General features: G+C 42.8%; 1 protein-coding gene across 1 annotated transcript; it reads right to left on the bottom strand.

Moving 5' to 3' along the window:
• Positions 1 to 10,214: 10,214 nt before the first annotated feature.
• b3galt9 (beta-1,3-galactosyltransferase 9) lies at positions 10,215 to 23,974 on the bottom strand (the record flags this gene model as incomplete). Its single annotated transcript, XM_078395232.1, has 7 exons — positions 10,215 to 11,276; positions 11,802 to 11,858; positions 13,047 to 13,092; positions 16,524 to 16,630; positions 18,859 to 19,047; positions 19,462 to 19,488; positions 23,819 to 23,974. Coding segments are annotated over 7 exons (1,644 nt in total), but the record flags the coding sequence as incomplete, so codon positions are not given.
• Between the last annotated feature and the right edge of the window lie 3,666 nt (positions 23,975 to 27,640).

Here is a 27,640-nt window from a genome sequence, read left to right as displayed (position 1 = left end):
CCTTTCCTGGAGACCGACCCGGCGCTCCAAGCCGCGGGAGTCTGCGGGACTTTTAACATCGCGGAACTTGCGATTCTTTTGCCGGGGATCGAAGCTCCGACCGCGGGGCCTGTGGACTTTAACATCGTGAAGCCCGCGGTCTCTGGTAAGAAGAGGCCAACTTGGGAGCTCCATGCCGTGGAGAGAGTTTCAACCGCCCCGACTGTGGATGGTTTGACTGCCCCGACCACAGGAGAACAAGTGGAAGAAGATTAAACTTTATTGCCTTTCATCACAGTGAGGAATGTGGACTCCACTGTGATGGATGTTTATGTTAGCTTTTATGGGGTTGTGTGTCTTGTTGCTTTTTAGTTCGCATGGCTGTATGGTAACCGAAATTTCACCTTAATTGGTACATGTGACAATAAATTGACCTTGAAACAATAGACAATAGACAATAGGTGCAGGAGTAGGCCATTCAGCCCTTCGAGCCAGCACCGCCATTCAATGCGATCATGGCTGATCACTCTCAATCAGTACCCCGTTCCTGCCTTCTCCCCATACCCCCTCACTCCGCTATCCTTAAGAGCTCTATCCAGCTCTCTCTTGAAAGCATCCAACGAACTGGCCTCCACTGCCTTCTGAGGCAGAGAATTCCACACCTTCACCACTCTCTGACTGAAAAAGTTCTTCCTCATCTCCGTTCTAAATGGCCTACCCCTTATTCTTAAACTGTGGCCCCTTGTTCTGGACTCCCCCAACATTGGGAACATGTTTCCTGCCTCTAATGTGTCCAATCCCCTAATTATCTTATATGTTTCAATAAGATCCCCCCTCATCCTTCTAAATTCCAGTGTATACAAGCCCAATCGCTCCAGCCTTTCAACATACGACAGTCCCGCCATTCCGGGAATTAACCTAGTGAACCTACGCTGCACGCCCTCCATAGCAAGAATATCCTTCCTCAAATTTGTAGACCAAAACTGCACACAGTACTCCAGGTGCGGTCTCACCAGGGCCCGGTACAACTGTAGAAGGACCTCTTTGCTCCTATACTCAACTCCTCTTGTTATGAAGGCCAACATTCCATTGGCTTTCTTCACTGCCTGCTGTACCTGCATGCTTCCTTTCATTGACTGATGCACTAGGACACCCAGATCTCATTGAACTCCCCCTCCTCCTAACTTGACACCATTCAGATAATAATCTGCCTTTCTATTCTTACTTCCAAAGTGAATAACCTCACACTTATCTACATTAAACTGCATCTGCCATGTATCCGCCCACTCACACAACCTGTCCAAGTCACTCTGCAGCCTTATTGCATCTTCCTCACAATTCACACTACCCCCCAGCTTAGTATCATCTGCAAATTTGCTAATGGTACTTTTAATCCCTTCGTCTAAGTCATTAATGTATATCGTAAATAGCTGGGGTCCCAGCACCGAACCTTGCGGTACCCCACTGGTCACTGCCTGCCATTCCGAAAGGGACCCATTTATCCCCACTCTTTGCTTTCTGTCTGTCAACCAATTTTCTATCCATGTCAGTACCCTACCCCCAATACCATGTGCCCTAATTTTGCCCACTAATCTCCTATGTGGGACCTTGTCGAAGGCTTTCTGAAAGTCGAGGTACACCACATCCACTGACTCTCCCCTGTCAATTTTCCTAGTTACATCCTCAAAAAATTCCAGTAGATTTGTCAAGCATGATTTCCCCTTCGTAAATCCATGCTGACTCGGAATGATCCTGTTACTGCTATCCAAATGCTCAGCAATTTCGTCTTTTATAATTGACTCCAGCATCTTCCCCACCACTGATGTCAGACTAACTGGTCTATAATTACCCGTTTTCTCTCTCCCTCCTTTCTTAAAAAGTGGGATAACATTTGCTATCCTCCAATCCACAGGAACTGATCCTGAATCTATAGAACATTGAAAAATGATCTCCAATGCTTCCACTATTTCTAGAGCCACCTCCTGAAGTACCCTGGGATGCAGACCATCAGGCCCTGGGGATTTATCAGCCTTCAGTCCCATCAGTCTACCCAAAACCATTTCCTGCCTAATGTGGATTTCCTTCAGTTCCTCCATCACCCTAGGTTCTCCGGCCCCTAGAACATTTGGGAGATTGTGTGTATCTTCCACAGTGAAGACAGATCCAAAGTAATGGTTTAACTCGTCTGCCATTTCTTTGTTCCCCATAATAAATTCCCCTGCTTCTGTCTTCAAGGGACCCACATTTGCCTTGACTATTTTTTTCCTCTTCACGTACCTATCCTCCATTTTGCTATCCTCCTTTATATTATTGGCTAGTTTACCCTCGTACCTCATCTTTTCTCCCCGTATTGCCTTTTTAGTTAACTTTTGTTGCTCTTTAAAAGAGTCCCAATCCTCTGTCTTCCCACTCTTCTTTGCTATGTTATACTTCCTCTCCTTAATTTTTATGCTGTCCCTGACTTCCCTTGTCAGCCACAGGTGTCTCTTACTCCCCTTAGAGTCTTTCCACCTCTTTGGAATAAATTGATCCTGCAACCTCTGCATTATTCCCAGGAATACCTGCCATTGCTGTTCTACCGTCTTCCCTGCTAGGGCCTCCTTCCAGTCAATTTTGGCCAGCTCCTGCCTCATGCCTCTGTAATCCCCTTTGCTATACTGTAATACTGACACTTCCGATTTTCCCTTCTGCCTTTCCATTTGCAGAGTAAAACTTATCATGTTGTGATCACTGCCTCCTAATGGCTCTTTTACCTCTAGTCCCCTTATCAGATCAGGATCATTACACAACACTAAATCCAGAATTGCCTTCTCCCTGGTAGGCTCCAGTACAAGCTGTTCTAAGAATCCATCTCGAAGGCACTCTACAAACTCTCTTTCCTGGGGTCCATTTCCAACCTGATTTTCCCAGTCTACCTGCATGTTGAAATCTCCCATAACCACCGTAGCATTACATTTTTGACACGCCAATTTTATCTCCTGATTCAACTTGCACCCTATGTCGAGGCTACTGTTTGGGGGCCTATAGATAACTCCCATTAGGGTCTTTTTACCCTTACAATTTCTCATTTCTATCCATACTGATTCAACATCTCCTGATTCTATGTCACCCCTTGCAAGGGAATGAATATCATTCCTTACCAGCAGAGCAACCCCACCCCCTCTGCCCACCTGTCTGTCTTTTCTATACGTTGTGTATCCCTGAATATTCAGTTCCCAGCCCTGGTCCTCTTGTAGCCATGTCTCAGTGATCCCTACAACATCATACTTACCCATGACTAACTGAGCCTCAAGCTCATCCACTTTATTTTTTATACTACGCGCATTTAAGTACAACACTTTAACTTCTGTATTTACCTCCCCTCTCACATCGGTCACAATTGGCCCTGCCCTTAATTTCTTTTCCCCTCTAGAACTTCTGTTCCCATTCTTCCGAGAGTCTTTTGCAATATCTGCTGTATTCCCTTTTACCTCATCTTCATAATTTGTTAACCCCTCCCCCCCACTACTTAGTTTAAAGCCACAGGTGTCACACTAGCAAACCTGCCTGCCAGAATGTTTGTCTCCCTGCTGTTAAGATGTAACCCGTCCCTTTTGTACAAGTCACCCCTAGCCCAGAAGAGATCCCAGTGGTCCACAAATCTAAATCCCTGCTCTCTGCACCAGCCCCTCAGCCATAAATTCATACCCTCTATCTCTCTGTTCCTGGCCTCACCAGCACGAGGTACTGGTAGCAGTCCAGAGATAACCACCTTCGACGTCCTACTTCTCAGTGTTTTTCCCAACTCTCTAAACTCCCGATGTAGCACCTCCTTCCTCTTCCGCCCGACGTCATTCGTGCCCACGTGCACAACGACTTCAGGTTGATCGCCTTCCCTCACTAGGATTTTCTGAAGCCGGTCCGTGATGTGTTGAACCCTGGCACCAGGGAGGCAACAGACCATCCTCAAGTCCCTCCTGCTGCCACAGGACTAACCAATGTCAGGGAGGGGAAATGGAGGGGCAGTTCTTCAGCTGATACGGCAGATACGGGAAGGATTTTTTTTACATTCTACAGCAAGGCGCAAGGTGGGGTGCAAGGTCTCAGAGCAAGGAACCTGCAGAAAGGGAGGGAAGGTGTTTCAGGCAGTGGGAACTGGAGGTAATGATGGCACCATTGACACGAGCTCATTCAACACCCCGGCAAACTGAGGAATAACCCCACATGCTGAATAACACTTGCTTACTGCAGATAAAATTCTCACTGAATCTATATAAGGCATAATTAGTTTAAACTTTTGTTTGTTATTGTCATGTGCACCACTTGAAAGCATGCACCACCAGATTCAGAAATTGTTTCTTTCCCACAGTTGTCAGACTACTGAACAGTCCTCCCATAAGCTAGCGTGTAGTCCCGATCTTCCAACCTACCTCATGGTGGCCCTTCCATTTTCTCTCTGCAACTGTAACACTGCAATGATGCAACACTATATTCTACACCTGGTATTTTTCACTTTGCACTACCTTGTGATTATATTCATGTATAGTTTGATATGACTGGACAGCACCCAGACAAAAGCTTTTCACTGTATCTTGGTACACGTGACAATAATAACATGATACCAATGCCAAAAAGGTCAAGCAAATTCCTTAAATTAACCACAATCCTAGCATTTTGAAATATAAGCAAACTCAACACCTAGTTCACTGAATATTTCTACCAATAGAAGCAGTAGCTAAAGATATAGAGACAAATAACATACAGCGAAGTAGATAAATAGAATTCTAATTGCAATTGGATTCACCAGCAATGAGCAGTAAAGAATATGAACAAAAAAAGGACAACATATACACCTTTTTATATAGTCTGGAAGTATTTGAATATTATTTGAAGTATATGAATGGAAATTCTGCTTTAAGTAAGATGCTAGCTGGCTGGACCGCATTAATGTTCCTATTGTAACACTCTCCAATATTACTGCAATGCCATTACCTGCAATAGGTGTTGCTCACTCTCCGTCCATTTAATGCTTGGGGCCGAAGTCTGGCAGGATCTGCTGCAGTCTCTGGGCTAAAGCAACAAGTCTCCTCCCTTATGGGTCCCTCCCCCAAAATACGAAGTTTGTAAGGTGATACGTGTTGTTAAAGTCCAAGGCTGTTGCTCAGATCTTCGGGGCAGGCTGACTGGAGCGCACAAATTGTGAAAGATTGGCAGGCAGGTACTGCAGATGGTCAGGACGGTAAATAGCCCATTGGCCTTATTTTTCAAAGAGGATTAGAGTTTAGAAATGGGGAAGTGCTGATGAAATCGTGCAAGGCAGTCGAGGAAAGTGCTGGATAAATACAAATGAAATTGAAAAATACGAAAAGAGATAATTGAATGTCTTGACTGGTTCTGAATTGATTAGACAATGTAAATTGAAGAAATGTAGCTTGACAAACATATGTAATTGTGGATGTAAAGTTAAGGTAGATGTCCCAAACTTTCTGGTTTTAAAAAATTGGGTCTTATTATACAATTGGAATACTGATGAAACTACTACAAACCACATACTACTATAAACAGAATACTGCTAAAGAACAACTTATTCCCTACTGTTAACATACTAATGAATGGTTCTCCCGTAAATTAGAGTGTAGTGCTCATCTATCCACTGATCTGGTTGAAGACCTTGGACTTTTTCTATGTAACTGTAACACTATCATGCTGCAATACGAGAATCTCTTGCATTAATATTGGGAATTTTCTCTTTGCATTTCCTGCTGTACTTGTGTACGGCTTGATTGCACTCATATGTGGTATTATCTGATTTAATTGAATATCGCATCCACAAAAGCTTGCCACTGTATCTCGCTACATGTGACAAGAATAAACCAATACCAATGCCAATACCATTCTCCTCTCCCATCAATAATTGAACACTCATCTCCGATACTGCTCAATGCACCATGATCTCATCACTAACCAGCCAGCATTCTCCTTCAGTTAGGTTTCATTCTGAATATCGGTCCACGCCACCAAACTCTCGAGCACGCAGGACTGCAGCACTCCTCAGACCGGCATCATCGACATAGACCTGCATTCAGTCCTAATGGGCAGATAGGCAGCATAACACACGTGTCTCCCTCTCAATACAAAATGGTACAAACAGAAGGTGTAGGAGCCGCCGGGAGAGGGTGGAGAGACGAGGGTGTCCTAACATCCACGGAGGACATGGTGCTGACAATGAGGCCCGCAGTGAGATTCAAACCATTAAAATGTTCCTATCATAGAACGTAGAAGAGTACAGTACAGGAACAGGCCCTTCGGCCCACAATGTCAGTACCAAATATGATGTAAAGTTAAAGTTATCTCCTCTACCTTCCAATATCCCTCCATTCCCTGCATATCCACGTGCCTATATAAAAACCTCTTAAATATCACTATGATAAATACCTCCACTACCACCCTCTGCAGAAATTTCTAGGCACCCATTACTCTCTGTGTAAAAAACTTGCCCGCACATCCCTTTGAAACTTTGCTCCTCTTACCTTAAATCTATGCCCTCTAGTTTTGACATTTCTGGCCTGAGGCAAAAAAGGTCTGACTGTCTCCCCTATCTATGCCTCCCGTCGTTTTATATACGTCTAACGGGATTCCTCTACCCTCGTATCTCATCCTCGTTCTCACATCTCATCTCCCCATATCCCGCGCTCTAGTGATTTACAAACTGCACAGAGTGCGCGCAGGCCCCTCTTGCTGTCTCTCACTCCTTGCACAACAACCTCGATGTGTTTCAGTGAGCCAAGAACAGTAATCTGGCCAGGCAGTGGAGAAACAGTCCGAGACAGGGACGGTGAAGAGATACCGTCACTTGATTTTGCAACGCGATTCAGCAGCTCAGATGCCAGCACTGCATATTTAGAGGGTATCACAAAGGCGGTGGTGCATGAGTTGAGACGATGGGTGCAACTGGTCTGCTGGGACGTGTAACACTGACAGAGGATGCTGGTTGCACCACGGCCTGGTTTAGCTCGAGTGCCTTGTTTAGAGTCCTTGCCCTCCCATTTCCATCAGCTTGTCATGTTCTGTGTGTCCTCTCCCACGCTGTATACTGCATGGGGAATGCCTACTGAGGCTTCCTTTTCCGTGGAAATCAGCTTGACCTTAAGCCAGCAAGAAGTCCCCCCCCATCCTTGAAGGTTTCTGCTTCAGTAATGGAAAGCATCAAAAACACTTAAAGAATTGGGAGGTAGACACAAAATGCTGGAGTAACTCAACGGGACAGGCAGCATCTCTGGAGAGAAGGAATGGGTGACGTTTCGGGTCGAGACCCTTGAATTGGACCAGTGTCAGTAGAACGCAACCTTTTTTTGTAAATCTTTTATCACTTTAAAAAGCACTGATAAGGAGACATCTTGCTGTTGATGAAGAATGATGGATGTCCTGAAACCACTGGGGGTGGATGGTGGTGGAGGAGATACAATAGTGGTGTGTAAGAGGCTTCTAGATAGGCACATGGATACGCTGGGAAGGGACGGATATAGATTTTGTGCAGGCAGACAGTTTAACTTGGTGTCTTATACATTGTGAGCCCAAGAACCTGTTCCTGTGCTGTGCTGTTCTAAGTAAGAAGTAACTGCAGATGCTGGTTTAAACAGAAGATAGACACAAAAAGCCAGAGTAACTTAACGGGACAGGCAGCACGTGTGGAGAGAAGGGATGGGTGAGTTTTGGGTCAAGACCCTTCTTCAGACAGTCTGAGGATGGGTCTCGAGACGAAACATCACCCATTCCTTCTCTCCAGAGATGCTGCCTGTCCCGCTGAGTTACTCTGGCTTTTTGTGTCTATCTTCTGTACTGTTCCATGTTCCATCCACACATTTAAGGTTTATTAAATGGATTTCCTGGGATTGTTTGTTGATTGAAGCTCTGACTTCCTACTCTGCTGACTTCCGGAGAGGTTTACTGTGGACAGACTTCACCCGGCCACCAACAAAGCAATTAGAGGGGTTTGTTCCACAAATGTGCATGGGAAATATAGATGTCAACTTGGAGCATCGATGGGATGCCTTCCATCCAAACACCAGATACTAATGGACCCAATTTCTTCCGTATGTTTGACGATGACAAATGTTTAAAGAAAAATGTATATGAGTTCTACGCTCTTGCAACACCACAGACAGTTAATTCATGAGTCGGGTTAAAGCCTGTTGTTCTCTATCACTTGTAACACACACTTGAGTGAAGAGTTAAGGATGTGCCAAGATGATAAAATTGCTATCAAGTGTCCATTAGGACGGAAACACGGTGCACACCAATGACCCTGTTCTTTCATAGAGTATATTCCTTTATATAGGAAATGATTTACCCAAAAAAGCCTTCCAACACCATTTACATGGGACATTATTCTGGCTGCTGTTGCAGTGTTTGGCCTGATTTGAAATCATTCCATTGAATCTCTTCTGTCTACAGAAGTTGCGAAATCTGGAATGCTACCAGATGTCACATTAGGGAGAACGGCCTTTCCATTTTTTTTGGGACAAACTGTCACGTTCCCAAGAAAATGCCGAGAGTCAAGAGAATCGAGACTGTTTAATTGTCATACACACCGACAACGAAGCAATGAGACCCTAACTTGCGGCAGCATACCTAGGCTGTTACATTGCAAATGGTTTAAAGCAGAGCAGTTTATTATAATTCATTTTCAGAATGTACAGCAGCTCTATGAAACAAACAGAAATTATAAATAGTTCCAACCATAAATCATCATAATCCCGATCAATGCATGGTAATAAAGTAAGCAAAATCTGAAATGGGATCCATAACACCACCTCCCTTGAGGGTCACAACAGATTAAGAATGTTTTTTTTCAAACAAGGATCAAGGAGTATTTGTTTGCTTGCACTTTCGTTGTCAAAATGTATAAAAAGATATATTTTTACTCTTTTCCCTCCTTGATGTTAGTGAGAAAATGTATACTGGTCCAGGTGGCTGCTCTTTACCTTACTGATCGTTCAAGTAAATGATCCCGAAGACTTGACTGTGGGCAGAGTGTCAAACTGAGTCTGAATCATAAAGTCATAGAGCCGTCCGACATGGAAACAGGCTATTCGGCCCACCTTGAACATGCTGGCCAAGTTGGCATACATGGCTAGTCCCATTTGCCTGCACTCATCAGAAACCTTAAATTAAAACAATTTCTTACATGACTGCAAATAACCCACTGTCAAATATTGGAAACAGGTCCTTAAGATCTATTTTTCAAATGAACACAATCAATAATTATTTCTAATAAGTATAAGAAAATAACTGCAGATGCTGGTACAAATCGATTTATTCACAAAATGCTGGAGTAACTCAGCAGGTCAGGCAGCATCTCGGGAGAGAAGGAATGGGTGACGTTTCGGGTCGGTCTCATCCCGAAACGTCACCCATTCCTTCTCTCCCGAGATGCTGCCTGATCTGCTGAGTTACTCCAGCATTTTGTGAATAAATTATTTCTAATAATGCAGCTTTAAAAAATTCCACAACACAAAAACAAAAATCAATGAATAATAATTGCATGTTTGATCACTATCTTTCAGTATTTTTCCAACAATGAAGACATAGAACATAAAGTGCTGGAGTAACTCTACAGGTCAGGCAGCATCTATGGAGGACATGGTTATGTGACGTTTCGGGTCGGGACCCTTCTTCAGGTGAGGGGTGGAATTTCCTTGTGGAAGCAATGGGAAGCAGTAATTACACCAAAAAATGGAAAAGTTACTTCTCACTAAAAGGAGACTATACTGGGTTAATGGACTGGAGAGAGAGCACATGCGAACTACTGATCACTGGAGGATGGCTTGTGGATGGCTCGATTGCAATCACACAACAAAAGCTTTTCACTGTGCCATGGACAACGAACTAAACTCAACTCAAACTGTTACTGAAGTGTTGTTACGATTGTAATGGGGATGTTGACAGCCCAATCTGTACATGGAAAGGATCCACAAGATGCAATGTCCCAGGGACGTGATAATCTGTTTCGTAATTATATGACTTGAGGTATAAGTATTGACTGGGACACGGGGAACAAACTCTCCCACTCTATTCTTACATCCACCATAGATGCACTGCCCAGGTCATGTGTGTTCAAGTGTCAGTGGTGGGACTTGAACCCATGACCATCTCATTCACTACACCAAGAATTGGAGTTTCGGGGAATTTCCATTTTAATCAAGCAACGCTTTGGGTGTTGGTCCAGGAAAACACTCAGACCTAATGCCACCACATCAAATGAGCTTGTCCAGATAGGTCAAGGCTTTGCACTTGACCAGCCCGTAGTATGTTTCCAGCATGGCGCAGCGTCTGCTGTCAGTAATCTCCTCCCATGCCCTCACCAGCTCCTCGTCCGTCAGCCCGAACGAACTGAAGATGAAATTGTAGCAGCAACGATTGAACCTGACGTGCTTCTCCCCGGAGAACCTGGAGCTGTGGATGGGCACCACACCAGCCTTCTTGGCACAGATTCCAACATAAACATCTTCAGCTATTGAAGTGTCCATCGCCAGGGAAACAACAAAGACTTTCCTGGCCACATCCTGTGAGATGACAAAGGCAGTGGTGCTACAATAATCGGGGTAGAATTTCCCTGAATACCGACTAACAGGCATGTAGTGTTTACTCTGGGGCTCTCTGATGGGCAGAACCTGGTGGTAGACCCTCCCGATGTAAAGATCTTCTGCGTGCCTCTTCAAACCAAGCAGATATCCCATCAAGCTTTTGTAGTTAACAAAGGTACCCTCATCGGACTTCAGAATAAATAAAGCCTTGGAGCAAAACGTCACGGCCCAACGCATGATCATGATGGTTTTGTGGACACCGTTGCTGGGTGAATCCAAGAAGGTGCCTTGGATGATATCTTTGTGGTTTGCAAACTCTCTGTCGATCTCGCCCTGTGTTTCCGGCGTTTGAGGGATGCCGATGGCAAAGAGTGTCATCAAACGATATCTGCCCACCTTCGTCACGTTCGCCCAAGTCCGCCGGATAATTTCCCGCCGAGTTCGGTTTGCCGCGTTGCTGGACACGACGGCCAGGAGAAAGAGATCTCTGTCACCGCAGGCTCCTGCGTTACCGATGCGGAAGAACCTGGAGATGTTTTGCCTGACTGAGCTCACGTCCAGTTTTCTGGCTCTCTCTCGGATCTCCAGGGTTTGGGCATCCGTGTTGGTAGTCGGGGAGGATTGCAGTAGATATTCTTCCATAAAGTCCGCCCCGAAGAGAAAGGCGTGGAAAAGAACCACGTTGAAGAGCAGGAAACACCACTGGTGCGTGCGAAGCCTGCAAAATAACAGCTGGAAAAACAACGTTTTGTTTAAAGCAAGGAAAGGACCATTCAATTCAACCTATTCTTCATGCAAGGAAAGGACCATTCAATTCAACCTATTCTTCTGCTTTTAAAGCCACCCAGCTTCCTGTGCCATTCAATCTCAACTCTTTCTCACCGTTTATTTGATGGCTGTTTATCTTTCTTATCTCAGTAAACTCCACGGTTATCTTCATACATGAAATATGGAAACAACTACTGCAAACTCATGTTTTGCACCTTTTTAACTGTGGCGCTTGGAGCTGCAATCATATCGAATCATTAGGTGACACAAGAAACTGCAGATACCTGAATCTTGAGCAAAGCACAAAGTGCTGGATTACCTCAGCGAGTCGAGCAGCATCTGTGGAGGGAGTGGACAGGTTGGGTCCCCTTTCCAATCCAAAGAAGGGTCGTGACCCGCAACGCCATTGGTCCATTCCATCCCCAAATGCTGCCTAACCCAATGAGTTCCTCTGGCACTTTGTCTATTGCTCGACATTGAATCATTTACCTGAGTCAGCAATGTCATCTCCATTCGACATTTTGGAAACTTTGCGCTCATCTTAATCTTCATTGTTTGAAAAAAAAGGCCAAATTTTACTTTGAGATTTCAGCCTCCCGATTGTTCACACATACTGTATACTCAAAAAAGACTTTCAACTTTCAATACTCTCTACCTGACTTCCTGTAATATATGGTGTCATCGAAGCTTTTAAAAAAAAATCCTATTACCACATCTACACCACTGCCCCTTAGGAACCCAACTTTGGGTAGTTTTCAATTCCCCCGCCTTAATTAATTATTTTCAGAAAAAGCATCGCACAACAGAGGTAATACTGTTCAGCTAAACTTTTCTTCTTTGCCTCATAATGTATTACTGTTGTTATGACATATATCTCCAGCATCATCGCGAATCATGTCTCTCTGTAATAACTAGGAAGTCAAAGACCCTTATTATTTCCTTTATAAATAGAGCTGTTCAATGTGTTAATAAAATCAAAAGTGACACTATTTTACAACATAATTTTCAGTTGACGAAGTAAATTGGGGAAAATTATATGAGGTTGACATTCAAGATCACTGCCGCTGAAATTTACAATTTGTCTTTAAGATGCTTAATATTTCACGTAATCAGATCATGGTACTTCTGATTCGTTTCATTCTGATGGTGCAGCGAACTAAGTTCACATAATATGCATAAAATTCCAGTATCTAACAAAGGATAAAATGGCTTCTTCTTATTTTTTAAATGTTTTTACAGCCTCTCTAAATTCAAATGAGCAGTACGATGGCACAGCAGTAGAGTTGTTGCCTTACAGCGCTTGCAGTGCCAGAGACCCGGGTTTGATCCCGACTACAGGCGCTGTCTGTATGGAGTTTGTACGCTCTCCCTGTGACTTTTCTCCGAGAGCTTCGGTTTTCTCCCACACGCCAAAGACGTACTGGTATGTAGGTTAATTGGCATGGTATAAATGTAAATTGTCCCTAGTGTGTAGGATAGTGTTAATGTGCAGGGATCGCTGCTCTGTGCAGACTCAGTGGCCTGTTTCCATGCTATATCTCTAAACTAAACTAAAATAAAGCGATCCAAACATACTGAGTTCCTAAATGAATGACAGCCGTTGGAATTAAATCTTGCCACGCTGACAAGGTAATTTAGTTCTGCCAGTGACCAACTCTTTCAACCTGTTTCAACATCTCGGGTTTTTTTAAATGCTGCTTGGAGACCTCTGGTCTAATGATGTAACTCACTTACCTGCATGGCTCTCATAAGAACATCAAGTTCCAGGTGATTAGCTGCTCTATGATGTGGAGATTAACAGGTCTTAAGCAGTTGTGCATTGAATTTGTCGAAATGTTGTACGCAACCTTAAAACTGAGGCAAGAGATTTCAGGGTTGACCTAATTCCCCTCTTAGAAAGATGTACTCAGAGAGTGAAATCGTACAGCTCACGGCCAGATCAAATACCTGGGAAAGGAACAAAAAAACAAGTGAACATGTTAGATTATGTTCCATTGCTAACTTATTTTTCATATCTTCCTGTAAAATGTACATATCATCTTGGACACAGCATATATTTCAATGTGTACTTACTCACTGTGTGTGTATTCCTCCATTCTGCAGCATGCATTGTTGAAAGTAATTTGCGCCAGGTGAATTATTTAGTGGTAAAGGCGAGTTGAATCACCTTCAATATCAAATATCAGGTCATTGTAGACACGCATTAAATAGATCAAATTCCACCGTGCATTGAGGCATCCCGTGATAAATGAATGACACAGAGAACCAATAGCATTCGTAGTGTGGATTAGTTATGCTTATTGCATTCTCGAGGCCTATTAAAATGATACCAATGACTATTGAATAATATTAAATGATACCAATGACTATTGAATAATTTCAAGAATTGATAAGGTGTGCACGAAACTGAGGTCACCTCTGCCTTTATTTTTAAAAGTTGTTGGGGGACATTGAATTAATTGCTCTTGTATCTGGAATTGAATGGGAAATAGTCTTTTGGGGGAGGGGATAAAGGTGGTGCAGTGGTGAAGTTACATGTACAGTCGGTGCAGTTATATGGTTGATTGATCATTAGAGTTGTTATTAAGGAGACGGAGAGCATGTGAGGTGTCTTGGACATAGGTGGGGAGGGATTTGACCAGGGGGGATAGGATGGAGTCGAGGTAGGTGGGAATTAATTCAGTGGGACATGAGCAGGCAGAAACAATGGGTCTGCCGGGACAGTTCTGTTTGTGGATTTCAGGGAGAAGGTAAAATCAGTGATAGTGTTGGTGATTAAGGTCTGGTGCTCGTCGGTGGGGTCATGGTCCAAGCACAAGTAGGAGGAGGTGTCTGAGAGTTGTCGTCTGGCCTCGGTCCAGTAGATTCAATGAAATGAATTTAATGGATACTTTATGGAGGGGTCTAAGGGAAGAGCGAAGGGGCTAGTCTGAAGAAGGGTCTCGACCCGAAACGTCACCCATTCCTTCTCTCCTGAGATGCTGCCTGACCCCCTGAGTTACTCCAGCATTTTGTGAAATAAATACCTTCGATTTGTACCAGCATCTGCAGTTATTTTCTCACGCTAAGGGGCGAGAACTCAAAGGGAAGTGCATTATTAATCCTGGGATTAGATTTGGACTGCCCATAAAATCAACTATTTAGAACTCCAACCATATCTGAAGATTTCAGTGTTTGGCTCTACAACTGAGGCTGGAGCTGGCTGTGAAAGCCATGTACGGGGACATTTTTCAGTGCAGACTTTAGTTACCAACTGGCTTTTCTCATTGAGATTGTAAGATTAACACTTTAGCACAGGATTAAGCTTGGTTTTGGAAACTTTCTTGAATGCCTGATCCCATACGTCTCTCACCACCATGCCATTTAATTTCAACCCTTTGCTTGATCTTCACAGGGAAAATAAATGCGTGGCATTAGTTGAATTAAAGCATAAAGCCATGGCTTGTCGAAACATAGCATCAATCTTAGTTTATACATGTCAAGAAATTATACCATCCACTGCAGACTTGCATGTTTGTTTGCATTCATGTCTATGTATTGGATACACTTTGAATTGGTTTGTCATTTCCCACCCCTCCTTTATTTTACGTCAAGCTAGTGATCAGAGTGCCCCACTATTGTAATGACTTTCCTGTGTCGATCTCAATGTCATAAGAATAATCTCTGCTAGTAAGAGCATTCAGCTACTTAATCTCTTTTCCTGCAGTGTTGGTTAATCGGTACAACTGTCATAATTAAACCCAAAATCTCGCAACTCGAGCATTTTTGCAACTTGAGCAATTCATGTTGAAAGATTGGAGCGGCTAGGCTTGTATACACTGGAATTTAGAAGGATGAGAGGGGATCTTATCGAAACATATAAGATTATTAAGGGGTTGGACACATTAGAGGCAGGAAACATGTTCCCAATGTTGGGGGAGTCCAGAACCAGGGGCCACTGTTTAAGAATAAGGGGTAGGCCATTTAGAATGGAGATGAGGAAAAATGTTTTCTGTCAGAGAGTTGTAAATCTGTGGAATTCTCTGCCTCAAAAGGCAGTGGAGGCCAATTCTCTGAATGCTTTCAAGAGAGAGCTAGATAGAGCTCTTAAGGATAGCGGAGTCAGGGGGTATGGGGAGAAGGCAGGAACGGGGTACTGATTGAGAATGATCAGCCATGATCACATTGAATGGTGGTGCTGGCTCGAAGGGCCGAATGGCCTCCTATTGTCACCTATTGACACCTATTGTCACCTATTGTCTATTGTCTATTGTTTATTATCTATTTTTAAATGAAGCTGGTTAATTTAAGGCAGCGGGTTTATTTCACTAAGATGAAAAGGATGCCACCAGTTATTCCGAAGGGCTCCAACTTTAAATAGAACTGTTAAATATTAAAATTAAATAAGACTCGAGTTCTAAATTTAAATAGAGCTGCTAACCGCCCAATGTAGTTAGCAGTTCTGTTGCTTCATACATTCATCCCAGCAGGTTCTCTTCTGCACATTATAGCCAAGTGTTTAAATGAGCAATTCAATGCCAGGTTATTGAGTAAAGCATGTGTACTGGATCCACGGGAATGTGTCAGTTCACCAAATGTGCGACTTGCATTGTGTCATCTTCACCACTCCAACCCCACCACCAAGACATGCTCCAACCCTACCACCAAGACGTCTGTAGTTCATGCTTCCGAAGAACCTGCAATGAGTGTTTAATCTATTAAACCATGATAATCTGCAAAGAAAAATATCCTGGGCCTGACTGCTTCTCCCAATAACACTGTGTACACCACTTCAAATTGTAATGTGTTTAATTTTGAGTTACAGCATGGAAACAGGCCATTCAGCCTTCTGAGTCCACGCCAACCAATCAATGATCACCTGTACATGAGTTCTATCTTACAAAACTAAGGACCAATTAACCTGCAGACCTGCATATCTTTGGGATGTGGGAGAAACCCCAAGCGATCACAGGAAGAATGTATAAACTGTGCAGACAGCACCCATATTCAGGATTGAACGCAGCTCTCTGATGAATGTGAGGCAGCAACTCTACCACTGTGTCACTGTGCTGTCCAGTTGGTCATTTCGTTTATTTGCCTACAGAATTTACGTAAATTGCCTATTAAGCAAGTTGAGAAGTGCCTGGATTGTAGTGACTGTGGTATATTGGATGAAATTAGTCAGTAAAATTGCGGAAATGGTCCACTAAGTATTTTGAAACTTGTTTATACCTCCACGTATTTGCATCAGGATCAAAGACTTCAACACTTTTCAAGTAGGTTGTGCCATCAAAGCCACCAACAGCCATCAGCAGTCCATTTACAACAGAAAGCCCAACCTGTGCATAGGAGAGGACAAAAAGCCATCAGCAGTCCATTTACAACAGCAAGCCCAACCTGTGCATAGGAGAGGACAAAAAGAAAGTTGTCGATTGCCAAAAACAGCAGTATTTACTTTAATAGATTTTCTATAACAAATGCAAACTGGCTGGTACAAAGGAAGACTCAGGTTGTGTACTCTGTGTCAGTTTGCTCAATGCAGGGGGCTGTAAGTTGAGCAGAGTTTAGCAACGTCACATTAAAAAATAGCAATTTAAAAAAAAATCCATCCCACTGGTTGCTCAGTGGATAATTCACATTTTATATTTCTTCCTAATCTGTGAATCAGAAAATATGGGCAAAGAATTATTTTAAAATGCATGTTGAATGTTAGTGATCACTAGGTAAAAGTACACACCAGAGACACAAGAAACCGCAGATGCTGGAAACTTGTGTTGGAGGAACTCAATAGACAATAGACAATAGGTGCAGGAGGAAGCAATTTGGCCCTTCGAGCCAGCACCACCATTCAATGTGATCATGGCTGATCATTCTCAATCAGTACCCCGTTCCTGACTTCTCCCCATACCCCCTGACTCCGTTATCCTTAAGAGCTCTATCTAGCTCTCTCTTGAATGCATTCAGAGAATTGGCCTCCACTGTCTTCTGAGGCAGAGAATTCCACAGATTCACAACTCCCTGACTGAAAAAGTTTTTCCTCATCTCAGTTCTAAATGGCCTACCCCTTATTCCTAAACTGTGGCCCCTGGTTCTGGACTCCCCCAACATTGGGAACATGTTTCCTGCCTCTAACGTGTCCAACCCCTTAATAATCTTATACGTTTCGATAAGATCTCCTCTCATCCTTTTCAGCAGTACTGGAGGAACAGCGGGTCAGGCGGGATCTATGGAGGGAATGGACAGGTATTCCCCACTTGCTGCCAGACCCACTGACTACCTCCAGCATTCAGAGTGTACCCCGTGCTCACAACACTGACAGCATGAGCAAGCCTATAATCTCACGGTCATGTTCTTCTATGTTGTTGCATGGGAAGAAAGGAAGCCACACTTACGTACATTCTGAAAATTTGTTTCCCTTCAGAATAAAGTTATTGTGCACATTACAGCAGAAATCAACTTCTAATCCTACGTAACTCTAAATTTAATCATGTATTGTCTTTCTGCTGACTGGACAGCATGCAACAGAAGTTTTTCACTGTACACGTAACAATAAACGGAACTGAACTGAATAGCAAGATGGCCAATGTGTCAAGTCAAGTCAAGTTTATTTGTCACATACACATACACGTTGTGCAGTGAAATGAAAGTGGCAATGCCTGAGGACTGTGCACAAACAAAGTAGTTCTAAAGAACTTTGTGTAGTTCTAAAGAACAAAAAGTCACTTAAATAAGCAAATGCTTCATTTTAAGCATGTTGCGAGAGGAGCAAAGAGGTACTGAGGGGAGGGAATGCTGGAACTCAAGGCCCTTCCTGGGGCTCTAACGGTGGATTAAATGAGAATGTAATTATCGCAGAGGGATGGAGGACTGGAATAAATGAGTAGAAGACCACACAGTGAATTTGAAAAAGATAGATTTATTTTAAAGTGGACATTATTTAAACGAGCATGGATGAATGAACACCCTATTGTCACATGTGATGAGGCACAGTGACTTGTTTTGCCTCCCCAAGGTATGCAAATAGCCACCACATAAAGGACGCCGGCAAGTGTTGGTAGAAAATATCGGGATTACAGAAGGAGAGCCAAGAGTGCTGTTATGATCTCGAGCATGTGGGCGGATCGGCAGAACAAGGGTAGCTAGCAGGTAGGTTGTTGGAATAATTCAGGCTTGAGGTCACAAAGGCATGAATGGCAGCAGACAAGATGGAGGAATTAGTTTTAGTGGGACATGGTCAAACATGACAACAAAATTGTGAATAGATAAATGAATAGGGTCAGGTTGGGGATGATGCTAGGATTTATGGCAGATGCTTTAGAAACATAGAAACATAGAAAATATGTGCAGGAGTAGGCCATTCGGTCCGACCCTTCGAGCCTGCACCGCCATTCAATATAATCATGGCTGATCATCCAACTCAGTATCCCGTACCTGCCTTCTCTCCATACCCCCTGATCCCTTTAGCCACAAGGGCCACATCTAACTCCCTCTTAAATATAGCCAATGAGCTGGCCTTTGGTCTTCTTAATATTCAGTCTCACCGCACACAGATTTAGTATTTACTTACTCCGCTCCGTCTGGGTGTCATAGCAACCACGGGAGTCCACTGATTGGTTTTGAGGCTGTATCGTTCAGCACTGCTGAGCTCCGTTGTATCGTCACGTCCCCACACTGCATAGATCATGTCCTGGAAGACAGCACAACCAAGGTGCTTCTGTCTTGATCCCATGGGTGGACAAGGAGACCAGTGATTCTCCTGAGGAATGAAACGTTCAACTGGAAAGTACATGAACCCAAACAACAATGTCAATGGAGCAAAGTAGGCTGTGTGCATATTCTTGGTAGCTCACACAATTTCAATTTTTTCAATTGCACGTTATTTAAGGTTTGTCCTGGGTCCGAGCAAAGATGTGGGCTGCTGTTCTACCAAATATTGACTGGTTGCATCATGGCCTGGTTTGACAACTTGAACGGCTAAGATTGAAGGAGACCACAGGGAGTGGTAGACACTGCTCAGTCCATCGTAGGTACTGGCATGCCCACCATTGAAGGGATCTTTAGGAGGCACTGCATCAAAAAGGCAGCCAATATCAAACACCCACACCACCCTGCACACATTATCATTTTGCTACCACCATCGGGAAGAAGGTACAGGAGTTTAAAAACAGACCTCCAGGTTGAAGAACAGCTTTTTCCCCTGCAATCACAACATAAGGTCATAAGTGATAGGAACACAATTAGGCCATTCGGCCCATCAAGTCTATTTCACCATTCAATCATGGCTGATCTATCTCTCCCTCCTAACCCCATTCTCCTGCCTTCTCCCCATTCTCAGCATCATGCAACACTAACCTCAACAACTATAATCTTCCATGGACTATGTCTTTGACTGCACTGCAGACTTTGGTTTTTGCACTATTATGGTTACATAGTATAACTTTTATAATTCATTATATCATTATATATTTGTCTGTCTGTGTTATTGCATTAGCAGGACTGTTCCAATGCAGCAATAAGAATTTAATTGTTCCGTTGAATCAATTAAACATTCTCGACCCCTGGGAGTGTATACAAGAAGTAATTCAAACAAGCAAATAATCAAAGCAAGCCAATCTAATGAAACAAATCATCTGCTAGAGAAACTCAGCAGGCTGAGTGACATTTATGGAAGTGAAAGGGATTATCAACGTTTTGGACAACTTCTCCCTCTCACCCGACAATAGGTGCAGGAGTAGGCCATTCGGCCCTTCAAGCCAGGACCACCATTCAATGTGATCATGGCTGATCATTCTCAATCAGTACCCTGTTCCTGCCTTCTCCCCATACCCCCTGACTCCACTATCCTTAAGAGCTCTATCTAGCTCTCTCTTGAATGCATTCAGAGAATTGGCCTCCACTGCCTTCTGAGGCAGAGAATTCCACAGATTCACAACTCTCTGACTGAAAAAGTTTTTCCTCATCTCCGTTCTAAATGGCCTACCCCTTATTCTTAAACTGTGGCCCCTGGTTCTGGACTCCCCCAACATTGGGAACATGTTTCCTGCCTCTAATGTGTCCAACCCCTTAATAATCTTATATGTTTCAATAAGATCCCCTCTCATCCTTCTAAATTCCAGTGTATACCTTTCCACAGATGCTATCCGACCCGCTGAGTTCCTCCAACAGATTGTTTGTTGCTCCAGATGCTGGCATCTGCAGTCCCTTGTGTCTCCGAGTTAATCAAAAGCTGGCCTTCATATCCAGAGGACTGGGAACAGCACTGAAGTTTCACTGGAGCAATACAATGCATTAGCTTGACTGGAATACTGTAAATGGTTCTGGGCACTTTTTTAAATATCATGGCACTGGGGGGGGGGGGTGAAAGAATCAAGAATGACACCTAGAATTCAAGTTTCAATAATCTGAAGTGTTCCCTGGAATGTAGACGATTAAGAGGTGACTCAGTTTGAAGCCAGGACATTAAGGGGAATTGTGTAAGAAGGAACTGCAGATGAAAGACACAAAAAGCTGGAGTAACTCATCTGGACAGGCAGCATCTCTAGAGAGAGGAAATTCCTTCACATTAAGGGAAATTGACAGGGTGGAAAGAAATTATTTCCACTCATTCAGAATCATACACCAGGAGATGCAAACGTAAGCCAGGCCTTTCAGGAACAGGCAAGAGTGTTTTTCCCCATAGCGGGTGTGGAAATCTGGCAAGTCTGCAAACAACTGACCGAGCTTCAACCGGTCTCAAATTTACAATTGACAGTGGATTTTATTTCATTAAAAGGTTTTGTGGGATTCTGGACAAAGTTAAATATATTGTGCCAGGACAGCTTCGATTTCATCAAATAGCAAAAATAGGGGAAACTGGGTCCCTCCCATTCCCATAACCTAAGCATTCTGGACAACCGAAGGCTGTTGAAAAGGTCACAGCTGCAAGTTCTTTCGCACTGCATCTAGAATATACCATTGATTTCCTCATTGCCACATGTAAAAGCATTATCTGCTTGCGTTTACTTATGATTTAGTTCAGCATTAGGACTCCATCTATGGGTCTTCCCTCAACTGCTTCAAGAACTCACCTCCTTCCTCATGTCTCAATGACTACAACTGGTTTCAATCTGACTTTCCCTGACTCGCTAGTCCAAGTACACTGAATTGTGAATTTATTAATTCTTTATTAATTATTAATAACTCCTTGATAACTTCCAGTTTCCAGCCCCCCACTCCCTCATATTCACCATGGATGTCCAGTCACTCTACACCTCCATCCCCCACAAGGATGGTCTTGAAGCCCTTCGTTTCTTCCGCGACCGTAGAACCAGCCAATCTCCATCTACTAACACTCTCCTCCGCCGATCAGAGCTGGTTCTCACCCTCAACAACTTCTCCTTTGACTCCCCCTCACTTCCTCCAAATCCAAGGCGTAGCTATGGGCACTCGCATGGGCCCTAGCTATGCCTGCCTCCTTGTTGGGTACGTCGAACAATCCCTGTTCCAGATGTACTCTGGCCCCATCCCCAAACTCTACCTCCGCTGCATTGGTGCTACCTCTTGTACCCGTGCAGAACTCACTGACGTCACACATTTCACCACTAATTTCCATCCTGCTCTTAAATATACTCCGACATCTCCCTACCATTTCTGAATCTCACCATCTCCATCACAGGAGACAGACTAGTGACCGACATCTACTATAAACTCACTGACTCCCACAGCTATCTGGACTACACTTCTTCCCACCCTGTCTCCTGCAAAAAGTCTAACTCCTACTCCCAATTCCTCCGTCTACGCCGCATCTGCGCCCGGGATGAGGTGTTTCACACTAGGGCATCAGAGATGTCCTCATTCTTTAGGAAATGAGGCTTCTCCTCCTCCATTACAGATGAAGCTCTCACTAGGGCCTCCTCTATACCGCTCTTGCTCCCCCCATTTGTAACAAGGACAGAGTCCTCCTTGTTCTCACCCTCCACCCCATCAGCCAACGTACCCAACAAATTATCCTCCAACATTTCCGTCACCTCCAATGGGATCCCACTACTGGCCACATCTTCCTACCTCCTCCACTTTCTGCGTTCCGCAGAGACCGTTCCCTCCGTAACTCCCTGGTCCACTCATCCCTTCCTACCCAAACCACCCCCTCCCCAGGCATTTTCCCCTGCAACCGCAGGAGATGCAACACCTGTTCCTTTACCTCCCCCCTCGACTCCATCCAAGGACCCAAACAGTCTTTCCAGGTGAGGCAGAGGTTCACCTGCACCTCCTCCAACCTCATCTATTGTATTCGCTGCTCTAGATGTCAACTTCTCTACATCGGCGAGACCAAATGCAGGCTCGGCGATCGTCTCGCTCAACACGCCTTAACCAACCTGATCTCTCGGTGGCTGAGCACTTCAACTCCCCCTCCCAGTCTGACCTTTTTGTCATGGGCCTCCTCCAGTGTCATAGTGAGGCCCACCGCAAATTGGAGGAACAGCACCTCATTTCGCTTGGGCAGCTTACAGCCCAGCGGTATGAACATTGACTTCTCCAACTTTAGATAGTCTCTGTCCCCCTCTTCCCCTCCCCAGTTCTCCCACTGTCTTCCTGTTTCCACCTATATCCTTTCTTTGTCCCGCCCCCCCTGACATCAGTCTGAAGAAGGGCCTCAACCCAAAACGTCATCCATTCCTTCTCTCCAGTGATGCTGTCTGACCCGCTGAGTTACTCCAGCATTTTGTGATATCTTGTTGATATTGTAAATACATTAATGAATCAGTTGTTGACAAAATGACTCTTGAATCTGTATTTGTATTTAATACTTGTATAGTATTTAAATATCAATGCAAAAATACTGAACCAGTTTTGGAATAAAATCTTGTCCGAGAAGGACTTCTGCGTCTGAATATATAACTCAACTGATTCACAACTATTTCAACAAACCAGTTATCACACTGGTAATTGAGCTTGGGTATTGAAGACAGTCAGAACAAGAAACAGCATTTCTCTCCTTCAAGCACGTTGGGTGTACTCTCGAAAAAAGGAACATCAGTTGCTGGTTTACAAAAAAAACAAACTACTGGAGTAACTCAGCAGGTCAGGTACCATTTCCGGAGGACATGGATAACTGATTTTTTTTCAGGTTAGGACCCTTCTTCACATGCAAACTATCCAGATCTGAAATGCCACCTACTGTATCCATGTTCTTCACAGATACTGCCAGATCTGCTGAGTTACTCCAGCACTTTTTGGGGGAGTTTGCTCTGGTACATTTTCCAAAAAGGTAGAACATTCCCTCCAGCACACAATTTAACTAATCGAGTCAAATATTCCTATTATGAACCAATCCAGCCTTGTCCAGAGAATGAATTCCAATTTATTTAATGCAAATCAGTGGTTACATTTGAGACAGTGACTAATCATCGAGCTTGTTAGGCCACTTGTAGATATCATTGTGTATCCAAGAACTTCAATCGTTATTCAATAAATAATCAATGTTAAGTTTGCAAAAAGTTCATGTCCTCTTCAGCACACTGCCCATCAGTTGTTGCAGGTGATTCTACCTCTGGCCAGATTTCCAAGTAATTTTCATCTGTCAAGGTATCCAGATCTGGCATATGGATTGATGATGTTCCCATTGCTAGTGTTGCTTCCGAAGTCCAACTTTTGTTGGGACCATTTGAATCCACAGTTGATGCTGAATTCTTCAAAGTTGGCGGCTGTGAAAGAGGTTTTTTTAGTGAAATTTCAAAAAAATCCAGACTTATAGATTATTTTAAGGATTTGAGTATATGCAATATTTTAGAAAAGTCTCAGTGGCGCAACAGATAACGGCTAATGAGCTCAAGATATAATGAACAGTGTTGAAATTAGTGATGATACATTGCTTGCAGCAGCATTCACTGATAAATGATTCAGTGGCATGGAGTGGCATCTACCACTGGGCAACAAAGGTCAAGTGTCTGAATTTGATTTTGGATAGCAGAGGCAAAAGTGTATAAAATCGTGAGGGTAATTGGATGAATACAGTCATTTACCCTGGGTTGGGGAATCAAGAACGAGGGGGCATAGGTTTGAAATGAAAGGGGACAGATTTAAAGGAACCTTGTCTAGTGCTAATGAAAAAATTGCCTGTGAATGAAAACACTGCAGATGCTGATAATCTGACAAAATGCTGGTAACAGTGCAAGTCAGATAGCACATGTAAAAAGCTTAATGTTACAGAATCTTCAGGCACGGGTAATTCAACCCAAAACATCACAATTTTTTTTTCTTAACTGTTGAGGATTTGTGGTTAGAATTTCTCACAGATGGTTGGTGGAATCTGGAATGCATTGCCTTTGTATTAGGAATAGGCACTCAGCATCTAAGTACCCGGACAAGCATTTAAATGGCCAAGGCAGTGAGATGACAATCAATGGGCTAAAGTAGATGGGTGCTGACAGTAGACATGGATGGCCAAAGGGCCCCGCTTTTTTGGAAGATAATTCGGAATTCTAATTTCTGGCTTTGTAATATATATTAACACATCATCCGCATATATCATTAGTTGGTCGTAGTAATGCTATAAAGATGATCTTTCTTCCACAGCTACTATACTTATTTCAAGCAATTCCGATCTATCTTCCAAAAAAGTTTTTTTTAAAAAATTGATTCAATTGTTACTAATTTTATTTGGGACTACAAGACTCATAGAATAAATAAAAGACATCTATGCAAGTCTAAAATTAATGGAGGAATTGCATTACCTAACTTTTTATTTTATTATTGGGCGGTTAATATTAAAAATATAACTTGCTGGTTGGATGATTCTGATCAACAACCGGATTGGTTAAAGATGGAGAAAGAGGATTGTTTACCATTTGATATTGGTGCGATCCTCTTAGCTCCAATAAATTTAAATAAAAAAACATATGGAGGTAATCCCATTATACACAGTGTTATCCGTACCTGGAAACAATTAAATCTTACTTTAAAATTGAGTAAACTATCTGCTTTCCTCCCTATTGCGAATAATCCTTCTTTTAAACCGTCTGTCTTAGATAGAGGATTTGCTCAATGGAAAAGTTACGGAATTAAAAGGGTGGGAGATCTTTATCATAAGGGAACTTTTCTTTCTTTTCAGGATTTACAGCAGAAGTACGGATTACATGTTAATAATTATTTTAGATATTTACAACTTAGAGATTATGTAAAATCACACATGCAAGAATATAAGTTTAGAGGTCCAGAAATACTTGATGTATGCCTGAATCGACATTATAATTCAAATAAATTAATATCCTTTATTTATAATACTCTCCTTGACACTGACATTCCGTCATCAGAATCTTATAGACGAGCATGGGAGGACGAATTGAATCAACTTATAATGCAAGATATATGGGATGAAAGTTTACAACATATACATCAATGTTCATTAAATACTAGACATTCCTTAATACAATTTAAAATAATACATAGATTACATTATTCGAAGACGAAATTAAATAGGATTTTTCCTAGTATCTCTCCTATTTGTGAGGTTCGATCCTGACTACGGGTGCTGTACTGTAAGGAGTTTGTACGTTCTCCCCGTGACCTGCGTGGGTTTTCTCCGAGATCTTCGGTTTCCTCCCACACTCCAAAGACGTACAGGTATGTAGGTTAATTGGCTGGGTAAATGTAAAAATTGTCCGTAGTGGGTGTAGGATAGTGTTAATGTGCGGGGATCGCTGGGCGGCACGGACTTGGAGGGCCGAAAAGGCCTGTTTCCGGCTGTATATATATGATATGATATGATATGATATGAAGAAGCTAACTTAACTCATATTTTCGTAACTTGTATAAAAATGCAAAACTTCTGGTTGGAGATTTTTAAAATAGTTTCTAAAGTTATTAACAAAAAATTAGATATGGATCCAAAATTAATTATATTAGGATTATCAGAATATACTACAAATTTTACAGCAAGTCAGGTACATTTTCTTGATTACAGTCTAATAACTGCGAAAAAATTAATACTTAAATTTTGGGAAAAAACCAATAACCCCCACAATTAAAATGTGGACTACGGAAATGACAGAGACCCTGCATTTGGAAAAAATAAGATTTGCCTTAATTGACAAACCTGAGTTCTTTTTAAAAATATGGTCTCCATTTATTGAATTTTTAGAAAAGTAAATGGGTTTGGCACAGGACTATAATAAATTTTTTAAATTAAAAGTTGTAACTGGAGTTAGGGGTTGGATGTACTGCTATTGTCTCCCGGATCTACTCCCTTTAATTTTTATAGTTAGATCCTTTTTAAAAAAATATATATATAGATATATATTTTTTTTAAACCCTTTTATTCTCTCTCCTCAAGTTTATAGTTTTTTGTTGTTGTTTTTTTCTACTTTCTCTTTTCAAAAATTTAAAAATTGAAGCTATGTAAGAACTCTGCAACAAATGTGTTTTTAAAAAAAAATTCTATTTGTACATATGCTTTTCAAAAAATAAAAAATAAAAAAAAAATAAAAAAAGATTTAAAGGAACCTTGTCTAGTGCTAATGAAAAATTTGCCTGTGAATGAAAACACTGCAGATGCTGATAATCTGACAAAATGCTGGTAACAGTGCAAGTCAGATAGCACATGTAAAAAGCTTAATGTTACAGAATCTTCAGGCACGGGTAATTCAACCCAAAACATCACAATTTTTTTTTCTTAACTGTTGAGGATTTGTGGTTAGAATTTCTCACAGATGGTTGGTGGAATCTGGAATGCATTGCCTTTGTATTAGGAATAGGCACTCAGCATCTAAGTACCCGGACAAGCATTTAAATGGCCAAGGCAGTGAGATGACAATCAATGGGCTAAAGTAGATGGGTGCTGACAGTAGACATGGATGGCCAAAGGGCCCCGCTTGTGTTGTACAGCTATTGAGGACTCCACACGGTGGAAGGCAGCACAGTGGCGCAGCGGTAAAGTTGCTGCCTTACAGTGAATGCAGCACCGGAGACTCGGGTTAGATCCTAACTACGGGCGCCATCTGTACGTTCTCCCCGTGACCTGCGTGGGTTTTCTCCGAGATCTTCGGTTTCCTCCCACACTCCAAAGACGTACAGGTATGTAGGTTAATTGGCTGGGCAAATGTTTAAAAAAATTGTCCCTAGTGGGTGTAGGATAGTGTTAGTGTGCGGGGATCGCTGGGCGGCGCGGACCCGGTGGGCTGAAGGGCCTGTTTCTGCGCTGTATCTCTAAATCTAAATCCACAGTTAAAGCCAACACTGATCAACTCTAGTTGCAGGATGAATAATTGGGACATGTACAGCTCCTTTGCATGGGGAGTAAGTAGTGTTTGTCCTAAAAGGGAAAGGTGTGGTGAGTACCTGCAGAATACTGAACTAATAATTTCCAAAATGTA

The sequence above is a fragment of the Rhinoraja longicauda genome, unplaced genomic scaffold, assembly GCF_053455715.1.
Source record: "Rhinoraja longicauda isolate Sanriku21f unplaced genomic scaffold, sRhiLon1.1 Scf000342, whole genome shotgun sequence".
Classification (NCBI taxonomy): Eukaryota; Metazoa; Chordata; class Chondrichthyes; order Rajiformes; family Arhynchobatidae; genus Rhinoraja; species Rhinoraja longicauda.
The sequence above is the reverse complement of the archived record's forward strand: the minus strand, read 5'-3'. Positions and strand labels throughout refer to the sequence as shown.